This window comes from Pantherophis guttatus, chromosome 5 (genome assembly GCF_059756535.1).
Source record: "Pantherophis guttatus breed Tessera chromosome 5, ASM5975653v1, whole genome shotgun sequence".
Classification (NCBI taxonomy): domain Eukaryota; kingdom Metazoa; phylum Chordata; class Lepidosauria; order Squamata; family Colubridae; genus Pantherophis; species Pantherophis guttatus.
Window position 1 is genome coordinate 9,216,320 of NC_142067.1, and position 10,872 is coordinate 9,227,191.

Genomic DNA, 10,872 nt, shown 5'->3' on the forward strand with positions numbered 1-10,872 from the left:
AACTATCTCGCTTTGCATGTAATGAGTCTGTCTCATATATTAGTTTCACCTTTTAAGTTGCATTACTGAAATAAATGAATTTTTGCACGATATTCTAATTTTTTGAATTTCACCTGTAGTTCCTTCAAATGTGGGCTTCATTATTTTCAAGTAGCTAATTTTTAACAATGAAAACCTGCTTGAAAGCATTGTGTTATTTGAAAATAATGATTCAGTCAGATATTGTGACTGAATCAGGCTTACCATAATTCAAGCAAGGTTCCACTCATGGCCTTTTCTCTTTATGACTTAAAATATGAAGGATACAGTTTTATTTTACTGTGAATTGGCATGTAGAAACAAACTGATTGGTCAGTTTTATTTCATTCCTCTCCTGCAGCCCCTCCTTTTATTTCACTCCCCCCCCCCTCTAGTTTTTCTGAAAGTTGTGCATTCAGTCAGAAATTATTAGGAAGCAGGAATAAGGACTTTACAGAAAAGCAACGTATTTATGAAAGTAACTTAAAATGTTTTGAAGCTTCCATATGAACTTGAAAGAAAAGATGTAGCTGTGTTAGTAGTTGCACTATGGAATCAACTTCTCAATATATTTGGGAAGACGCCCAAAATAAGAGGCACAGTTCTATTTTCTATATATTTATATTCTATTTTCTTCAATGTAATATATACAATATATGGCACTTACTACTCCAACTCCCTCCTTCCCACCCCCAGCAACAACCCTATAAGATTGATTGGGCTGAGAGAGAGATGTTACAGATACATGTAAAATAAACTACTTGCCAGGAAGAAAATGTGAATGTGTGTAATTTGGTGATTAAATAAATATTGGAATAGTATGTATAATTTTTAATCTTAAAATTGCTTGTTTTGAACACTTACATTCACATCAATTTTACTTTACTTTTTTGGCTATGCATAAAACAGAACAAGCACTGTAAACTAGCTGATTGGTTCGCCCAAATATATAAGAACATTAATTCATTAAAATATTATCTTTATCTTGTTTAAGTTGGAAACTAAATGGAAAAAGGCTACAATTTTTAGGTTTTAGGGTAACCTTTTCTAATATATTTAAGTACAAGTAATCCTTGACTTTTTTCCCCCATCAAGTTTTTTATTTTATAACATAAAAATTCCATTTTCAATTAAATGTGTTGTCTGGGTACAAATAGTTTTAGGAGATAGTAATCAGAATATTTACAATAGTGTTCATTACATTAGTATTGATTCAATAATAATAATTACCGTACTTAACCATTTTAACATACCTCCCTTATATCATTGATTCTTTCCTTATATTTCCCTGTTTCTAACTCCTGTTTTTATCAGCTAACCATTGATAAAATAAATCCCAGGTCAAAAAGTATTCAGTTTCTTCCTTGTCCTTAATTGTAAGTGTTAGCCTGTTCATTTCTGCACTTTCTAGTATTTTTTTAATCACATTTTCATCTGTTGGGATCTCTTTACTTTTCCATTGTTGTGCAAACACAATTCTAGCTGCAGTCAATACTTGGTGTTACAAGTATACAAGGCGTATACTTTGCCTTGGTGGCACAGCAGACTAAAGTGCTGTTAAGTAGCACCAGCTGCCTGCAATTACTGCAAGTTCAAATCTCACCAGGCTCAAGGTTGACTCAGCCTTCCATCCTTCCGAGGTAGGTAAAATGAGGATCTGAATTGTGGGGGCAATAAGCTGACTTTGTATAAAAAGAACACCGCTTGGGGGGGCCGAAAGCCCTACTAAGCAGGTATATACAAAAGTATGAAGGCTATTGCTTAATGCATTGTAAGCCGCCCTGAGTCTTCGGAGAAGGGCGGCATATAAATCGAACCAATAAATGACAGAATGAATGAATGACAGAATGAATGTAAAATCAAATATGCATTCCCCTTATTATACACTGCTCAGAAGTCAATCACACTTCTATGAAATCAAACTGACCACTTAGGTAGCAACACTGATCGATAATTTCACATGCTGTTGTGCAAATGGAATAGACAACAGCTGGAAAGCATAGGCAGTTAGCAAGACATCCCCAATAAAGGAGTGGTTCTGCAGGTGGTGACCACAGACCACTTCTCAGTTCCTATGCTTTCTGGCTGATGGTTTGGTCACTTTTGAATGCTGGCGGTGCTGTCACTCTAGTGGTAGCATGAGACAGAGTCTACAACCCACACAAATGGCTCAGGTAGTGCAGCTCATCCAGGATGGCACATCAATGCGAGCTGTGGCAAGAAGATTTGCTGTGTTTGTCAGCATAGTGTCCAGAGCATGGAGGCGCTACCAGGAGACAGGCCAGGACATCGGGAGATGTGGAGGAGGCTGTAGGAGGGCAGCAACCCAGCATCAGGACCGCTACCTCCGCCTTTGTGCAAGGAGGGACAGGAGGAGCACTGCCAGAGCCCTACAAAATGACCTCCAGCGGGCCACAAATGTGCATGTGGCAGCTCAAATGGTCAGAAACAGACTCCATGAGGCTGGTATGAGGGCCCGACATCCACAGGTGGGGGTTGTGCTTACAGCCCAACACTGCAGGATGTTTGGCATTTGCCAGAGAACACCAAGATTGGCAACTTCGCCACTGGCGCCCTGTGGTCTTCACAGAGGAAAGCAGGTTCACACTGAGCACATGTGACAGACACGAAAGGGTCTGGAGACGCCGTGGAGAACATTCTGCTGCCTGCAACATCCTCCAGCATGACCGGTTTGGCAGTGGGTCAGTAATGGTGTGGGGTGGCATTTCGTGCTTGCCAGAGGTAGCCTGACTGCCATTAGGTACCGAGATGAGATCCTCAGACCCCTTGTGAGACCATATGCTGGTGCGGTTGGCCCTGGGTTCCTCCTAATACACGACAATGCTAGACCTCGTGGCTGGAGTGTGTCAGCAGTTCCTACAAGACGAAGGCATTGATGCTATGGACTGGCCCGCCCGTTCCCCAGACCTGAATCATGTCACTGCGTTATTTTATTTACCAGCTGAGTTCATCATTTCTGGACTATCAGACTTTCCGTACTTTGCCAAGAATTGTTATCAAAAGCTACTACGTATGTGCATCCACTCACATTCCTTTACACACTCCTTCCTTTGTTCTCTTGCCAGAGGTCCGGCTGGACCGGCAGGAGACCTCGCTTGCCAAAATGTAACAATTACTTTTCTTAGTTAGTGAGGTGTTTTATTTTCTTTATAACAAATAAATGAGTTTTATTAGAGAACTTTTCTTCGGGTTTTCTTTTCAGAATATTGCAACTTGGAGGAAGCCACGATCCATCTCCTCTAATCAGGGTGATTGTCCCAGAGCCAAAAATGGGATTAATCAATGCCCTGACATCTGGTAGCAGAGGATGGTTTCGATCCATTGACAATCCAATTGAGCACATCTGGGACATCAAGTCTCGCTCCATCCACCAACGCCACATTGCACCACAGACTGTCCAAGAGTTGGGGGATGCTTTAGTCCAGGTGTGGAAGATCCCTCAGGAGACCATCCGCCACCTCATCAGGAGCATGCCCAGGCGTTGTAGGGAGGTCATACAGGCATGTGGAGGCCACACACACTACTGAGCCTCATTTTGACTTGTTTTAAGGATATTACATCAAAGTTGGATCAGCCTGTAGTGGTTTTTTTTACACTTTAATTTTGAGTGTAACTCCACATCCAGACCTCCATAGGTTGATAAATTTGATTTCCATTGATAATTTTTGTGTGATTTTGTTGTCAGCACATTCAACTATGTAATGAACAAAGTATTTACTAAGAATATTTCATTAATTCAGATCTAGGATGTTTTATTTTTGTGTTCCCTTTATTTTTTTGAGCAGTGTATTTATCCGGTAAAATGCTCAGCAAAAATATTTCTGGTTTCAAATCAATATGTAGTCCTTGACTTAACGACCATAATTGAGCCCAAAATTTCCATTGCTAAGGAAGACAGTTGTTAAATGAGTTTTGCCACGTTTTATGAACTTTCTCACCAGTTGTGAAGCAAATCACTGCACTTGTTAAGTAAATCATGCAGTCATTAAGGCAATTTGGCTTCCCCCATTGACTTTGCTTGTTGGAAGGTTACAAATTGTGATGACTGTATCTTGTCTTTTTATCTACACTGAGAGCATATGCACCAAAGGCAAATTTCTTGTGTGTCCAATCATACTTGGCCAATAAAGAATTCAATTCAACTCAACTCAACTCAACTCAACTCTACTCTACTCTACTCTACTCTACTCTACTCTACTCTAATTTAATTCTAATTCTAATTCTAATTCTAATTCTAATTCTAATTCTATTCTATGATATGACCCCAGGGCAGTGTTACTGTCATAAATACATGTCAGTTGCCAAGAGCCTGAATCTTAGTCATGTGTCTATGGGGATGCTGCCATGGCAGTAAGTGAAAACCCATGATAAAGTCATTTTTTTCAGTGCCATTGTAACTTCAAATGGTCACTAAAGGAATGATTGTAAGTAGAGGACTACCATAGAGGTCATGCTCTTTTTATGCAAGACCTATCTTCAATTTCCTTCAGGAAAATGAACAAATGACCAAAAAAAAAAAAAAAAAAAGGATCAGTAGGCCTGTTTTTTAACAGCCTGCTTTCACTGAGGCAGAAGTATTATCGGGACAGGAAAAAAATGGTAAATGCGGAGACTTCCAGTTTTGATGCCTTTTGTGCACCTAAAGAATTCTGTGAAATCGGAAAGCTTGCCCATTCCCTCCACAGTAGAAAGAGATAATAAAGTCTCTTATTTGCAGGGAGATAATAAAGCTGCATTCCGTAAGTTTCTTTTCCAGGAAGGAAGGAAGGAACTACACCTCCCAAGTCGAAGCATAAAAGCAAAATGCAGTTTTATAAAGGAACTTAATTTCGTTATCTTCATGCTCACACATATCCTCCGCCCCTTTCACAGCCTCCAGCCTACATTTCCCAACAGACTCTTCGGCCTCCGCTGCGGAGATTCCTATAGAAACGGACCAAATGTTCTGCTGCTCTGCATGCTGGGAGATGAAGTCCTTTTTTTTCCCCTGTGCTTCCAACTATGTTTTTAATAATTTTCTCCTTCCGCCTGCCCCGGATGTACTTCCTTGGGGTGGGAGTGGGTGTCACGAGGGCCATCGGGCTGTTCGTCCGGGGGGCTTGTAGGTGTCTAGAAAGGCCACCTCGGAGGACCAAGCCGGGGTGCTGGCGCCGCCGCCGCCATGTTTGGTTGCTTGGTCGCGGGGAGGCTGGTGAGTGGCTCCCGCCTGTGGCCTCGGAGGATGGAGTGGGCGGGCTCCTCGGCCTGGATCTCCATGGCAACGTAGGGGAGGGGGGAGAGAGAAGGAGAAGAAGTGGTGACCATGGAAACGAGAGGGCCGGCTGGCCCTTTGGGGTTTCTATGGTGAGCGATGGCGGGGCGACTCTTAAGCACCGCCTCCTGCGGTTTGCGGCTCGAGGGGACCCGATGTCTTGAAACTACAACTCCCATCACCCCTTGGGCAGCCGTTTCTGTTGTGGGTTGGTGGGAGCTGTAGTCCCAGTGCATTAAATGGTGCCTGAGGGGGGGATAGACGAGGAAGGGTCTGAAGTGATGTGCAACTCATGACGGGAATTTACAAACTTAAAATTGCATTTATGGAAGTTTTCAACAGGCCTTATGCCTTCCTTAACTGTGATATTTAAAAAAACGCAGCTCGAGACGGAGTCCCTTATTGTTGTCTATTTCTGAGGGGGAAACTTATACGTACATCGGACATGAGGCTCCTATTTCAAGAATATATATATATATTATATATATTCATATATATATATATATATTCTTGAAATAGGAGCCTCATGTCCGATGTACGAATAAGTTTCCCCCTCAGAAATAGATAACAATAAGGGACTCAGTCTCTTCCACAGCCTTTTTTTATAGAGCTACCCGAGACCAGATTCATCCTTCAGGGATGAATTCAAAAAGTGACATCCTTCACCACCACTAATTGCACAATTTATATTGCAGATCGGGGGTTTTGCACGAAAGGTTGCAGCCCAATATTTGCAATTGGATGTTGGGCTTGCAATCTTTCATGCAAAACCTAACTTTTTCAAGCTGCGAAATTGAACCCAATGCTTGCATTCTACTTTAACTAATTTCGGTATTAAAAAAACGTGTCTGAAGAACGAATTAACAACTTGTGGTTATTGCAGATGTGGCCATTACTGTGTTTCCCCAAAAATAAGACCCTGTCTTATATTTTTTTGAACCCTGAAATAAGCGCTTGGCCTTATTGCCATGCAATCAAAAGCCCGATTGGGCTTATTATCAGGGGATGCCTTATTTTGGGGGAAACGGTATTTTCAGTGGTGCTTTCCTCATTCATTTGGATGCATTGCATTTTCAGTGGAAATCGCTTTTTTCATGAGTTGGACTGATTGATCAGGTGGCTTAAACATGTCAGAGATCATGCTGAACCTGCTAATTGAGAAGTGTGCTACATATGGATTCCATTGAGCAGAAGGCTAGAGCAGGGAGGAACCAAAGCGCACAAAGTGATGTATTGCGACGTGAACCAATTAGCCTAAACATTTGCTCAGGGGAAAAGCCGGTTTTTTACTTTTTAAAGCAAAGTAAAGTGACTCTTGTTGTGCGGAAACTGTCTGAACTATTCAAATGGAATGGATAAATAACCCTGAGATGTAAAGAGCTATGATTATTGAACTCTTTGATAAGCAAAACTGGGGAAAAGCGGGTTCCCATTTAATGGTCTACGTGGAGCTTCCCTTAAAAAGTATCCGGAAGCTTCAATTGGTTCAAAATATGGCAGCCCCCATCATTTTGTGCAGGTCTAGATTTGCACATGTGTCACCTCTCCTGCGAGAATCGCATTGGCTGCCAGTTTGCTTCCAGGTCCAGGTCCAATTCAAGGTGCTGGTTGTCATCTTTAAGCCCTACATGGCCTGAGACCAGGTTATTTGGAGGACCATCATTTCCCAATTACATCTACCTGACCCACAGGAGCAGGAAGGATGTTGCAGGTCTCCTGTCTTAGGGAGGTACATCCAGGGGTGAAATTCAGCCGGTTCTATCCGGCTCGGGTGAACTGGTAGCAGTGGCTGTGGAAGGCTCCACCCACCCACATGGACATCATGATATCCATTCTTTTGCGATGATTTTCAGCCTCTGCACATGCGCAGGAGGCTTTGTGCATGGGTGGATGATGTGGCACGTGCACATTTGTGGACTGGTAGGGAAGGTAAATTAATTTCACCCCTGGGTCCATCTAATGGGACCAAAAAGAAGAATCTTCTCTGGTGGCTGACTCCCTATGGAACATCATACCTGTGGAAATAAGTTGGGGCCCATCTTGACACTCTTTTAAAAGGCCCTGAATACATGGTTTTGCCAAGGGGCCCAGGGTGATATGGAACCTATCAAGTGGCTGATTGATTGTTGTCGTCAGAGGATGGGGGGGTTTATGGGGTATTGTATTGGGGTTTTATTTCTGTAAACTATTTGAAGTCACCATGAGTTAGGTGGCCACATACATTTTCTAAATAATTTTTTTTATAGGTTCAAACAGTGGCACAGCAAGTAGCTGAGGACAAATTTGTGTTTAACTTGCCCGACTACGAGAAAATCAATCATGTGGTGGTGTTCATGCTGGGGACCGTGCCCTTTCCAGAGGGTATGGGCGGATCGGTCTACTTCTGCTATCCTGACGAGAATGGTGTGGCCGTGTGGCAGCTCCTTGGATTTGTCACGAATGAAAAACCAAGTGCCATTTTTAAAATTTCTGGTCTAAAATCTGGTAAGAGAGGGGAATACAAGTGTGTATAAGTGTGTACACTTACAGGGCACAGATGGGCAATCTCTATACTTTCGCAGATTGCCGAAGTCCCCCTATTTGCACTTTTCTATTTTATGAAAACAAATATAAATAATGGATTGCTCCCCCCCCCTTTTAAAATATTCATCTTCATGGGGACTGCTTAGCTGCGCTTCCTAGCAGTGGGGTTTATTTTGTTTCAGATATAGTAGCTATTTTATAAGAACTGCTGTAAATCGAGAACTAGCTGTATTTTAATGTTTCATTAATTGTTCTTTGTTTCAAACCATTACAGTAACTGTAATTGTGTGGCGTTGAGAAGCAGACCAATGCATTAGGGTAGCTGTGGTGTGTTCCTTTTAGGTAAAGGCAGTCAGCATCCGTTTGGAGCCATGACTATCCCCCAAATGCCATCTGTGGCCCAGATTGGGATTTCTGTGGAGCTGCTGGAACTCTTGGCTCAACAGACTCCTATAGCAAGTGCTGCTGTATCATCAGTCAATTCATTCACAGAGGTAATTGCAAATATAGGTGGGGTTTTTTGCCTCAGTAAATGGTGTTTTCTAGAAAACTGGTAGAACAGTACCAGAACCTTGGTAGAGCAGAGTAGAACAGAATACAACAGAACAGAACAATAGAATGTAGAATAGAAAATGGAATGGAACGGAACGGAACAGAACAGAACAGAACAGAACAGAAAATAGAATAGAAAATGGAATAGAATGGAATGGAACGGAACGGAACGGAACGGAACCAAATAGAATACAGTGTAGAGTGGAAAATAGAATGGAAAGGAAAGGAACAGAACGGAATGGAACAGAACAGAGCAGAAGATATTTTGAACAGCATTTGGGGAATAATAGGGATGGTGTTACCTGTTATCATTGGTTTTTTACAGTGTATTATTGTCTTTATTATTGAAAGGTGTTTTGTTTTGTTGTTGCTATTAACCCTGAGAAGTCCTTATGGCAATGTTCAAATACTGTACATTAAAAAAAATAGCTCAATCTGTTCTAAGAATTACAGTAGAGACGACTTACAAAGGTGGAAATGGTTAACACGTTTTTATTATTTTTTTTCAGTTCACTCAAAAGATGTTAGACAATTTTTATAACTTCGCGTCATCCTTTGCTGTTACTCAGGCCCAAATGACACCCAACCCATCAGAAGCTTTTATTCCTGCAAATGTAGTTCTGAAATGGTAAGATATAGTACTTCTTAAGCAGTAGGTGTTTCCTCATTCCTGCACTGAACCAGAATAATCATAATTACAGAGTGTTAATCTGGTTAATCATTGTCAGAATTGTTTGATCAACTTAAAAATTAAACATACAAAATAGCTTTATTATAAAATTTTAATTTATCCACATTTTCTCTTTCTCTCCCTTTCTTTCAGGTACGAGAATTTCCAAAGAAGACTAACTCAGAACCCTTCTTTTTGGAAAACATAATCCCGAGTCAGTTTCTTGGGAGTCCACTCGAACAAGCAGACAGAGCTTAAAAGATGCAATATCCCGAGTTTGCTGAAGAACATCCGGATGAATGCCTAAATTTGAGATGAAGTGAGGAACCCCACCCCATTCCAGCTTTTGTAATACTTCTGGGACTTTGCTTTAAAATTAAAGAGTAGTCATTGCAGCATCTCCTTTTTTCAAGTTAAAAAACTATAAACCAGGAAACCTATGATGTGTACAGAAAACATGGTCAATAATATTAACAAGAATAAACCTTTTGATTTGGTTTTTTTTTTCAGACTGAAGTTGTTATGGAACATGTTTGTTTATGCTTTGTATAACAGCTTGTATGACTTCTAAATGTCCTGAGGTGGCTCAGTGGCTAAGACACTGAGTTTGTCGATCAGAAAGGTCAGCAGTTCGGCAGTTCGAATCCCTAGTAGAGGTCTCCTGCGTGAGCAGGGGGTTGGACCAGATGACTTCCAAGGTCCCTTCCAACTCTGTTACTGTTAATCATTGTCCTGTTCAGTTAATTCTGCTTACAATAGTTGACTTGATTACTTTGGTTTTCATGTTCAAAACAAATAGTTTCATCAGTAGCCATGACAAACATATATCCTTTTGACTGTATATTCCTGAGGGATGTGGTGGCTCAGTGGCTAAGATGCTGAGTTTGTTGATCAAAAGGTCAGCAGTTCAGCGGTTTGAATCCCTAGTGCCGCGTAACAGGATGAGCTCCCGTTACTTTTCCCAGCTTCTGCCAACCTAGCAGTTCGAAAACACATAAAAAATGCTAGTAGAAAAATAGGGGCCACCTTTGGTGGGAAGGTAACAGCGTTCCATGTGCCTTTGTAGTTTAGCCATGTCGGCCACATGGCCACGGAGACGTCTTTGGACAGCACTGGCTCTTCAGCTTTGAAAAGGAGATGAGCACCGCCCCCTAGAGTCGGGAACAACTAGCACATATATGCGAGGGGAACCTTTACCTTTACTTTATATATTCCTGATTAATTCTATCTGGGTACTTTTTTAGCATAAACGGGTGACAATGGAGTATGGGCCAATGGGACATCTATCTTAACAGCCTGCTCTGAAGGACTGGCTGACGATATGAGGACTGTCCCATGAATTCTTTCCTCTTTCAAGATTGTAGAAAGTTGCTATTGTTGACTCATCAATCTGTTGATCAAGATTTCTCCAAGACTTATTTATATAATGCAGAAGCTTGATGTGTAATGGCCATGGATTCATTTTTTCGGAGGGCAATTGAGAGCCACCTCTAAAAAGCAGTGGGCACATTCTGTGGGGAGAGGGCATCAAAATGCCTCTTGATTAGAGGAATAGGGAAACTGACCCTTGCACAACGGTCAGTCTGCCCCTTCAAAAGTGAAGCAGGTTCTAGTTGGTTGTCCATAAGTCTGGCCCAACATCTTAAAAGCTATAGAGCAGAGGGTGTCCAACCTTGGCAACTTTTAAGACTTTAGACTTCAATTCCCAGAATTCCCCAGCCAGCATGGGTGCTTTTGCGGTGGTGGGAGGAGGAGATCAACAGCAGAAGACTAGATACTGTCCCGCTTTTTTATAAGACTTGGGGAAAAATTTGTTCCAGCCTCATTTTCAAACCAG

The 10,872-nt window shown here is 41.6% G+C and overlaps 1 protein-coding gene across 1 annotated transcript; it reads left to right on the top strand.

The window, feature by feature from the left end:
- The first annotated feature begins 5,058 nt into the window (after positions 1 to 5,058).
- HIKESHI (heat shock protein nuclear import factor hikeshi) lies at positions 5,059 to 9,544 on the top strand. The gene is made up of 5 exons (XM_034407028.3): positions 5,059 to 5,230; positions 7,537 to 7,774; positions 8,156 to 8,307; positions 8,875 to 8,993; positions 9,189 to 9,544. The coding sequence occupies exons 1-5, from the start codon at positions 5,201 to 5,203 to the stop codon at positions 9,241 to 9,243; spliced, it is 594 nt and encodes a 197-aa protein (XP_034262919.1). The 5' UTR covers positions 5,059 to 5,200; the 3' UTR covers positions 9,244 to 9,544.
- Positions 9,545 to 10,872: the final 1,328 nt, after the last annotated feature.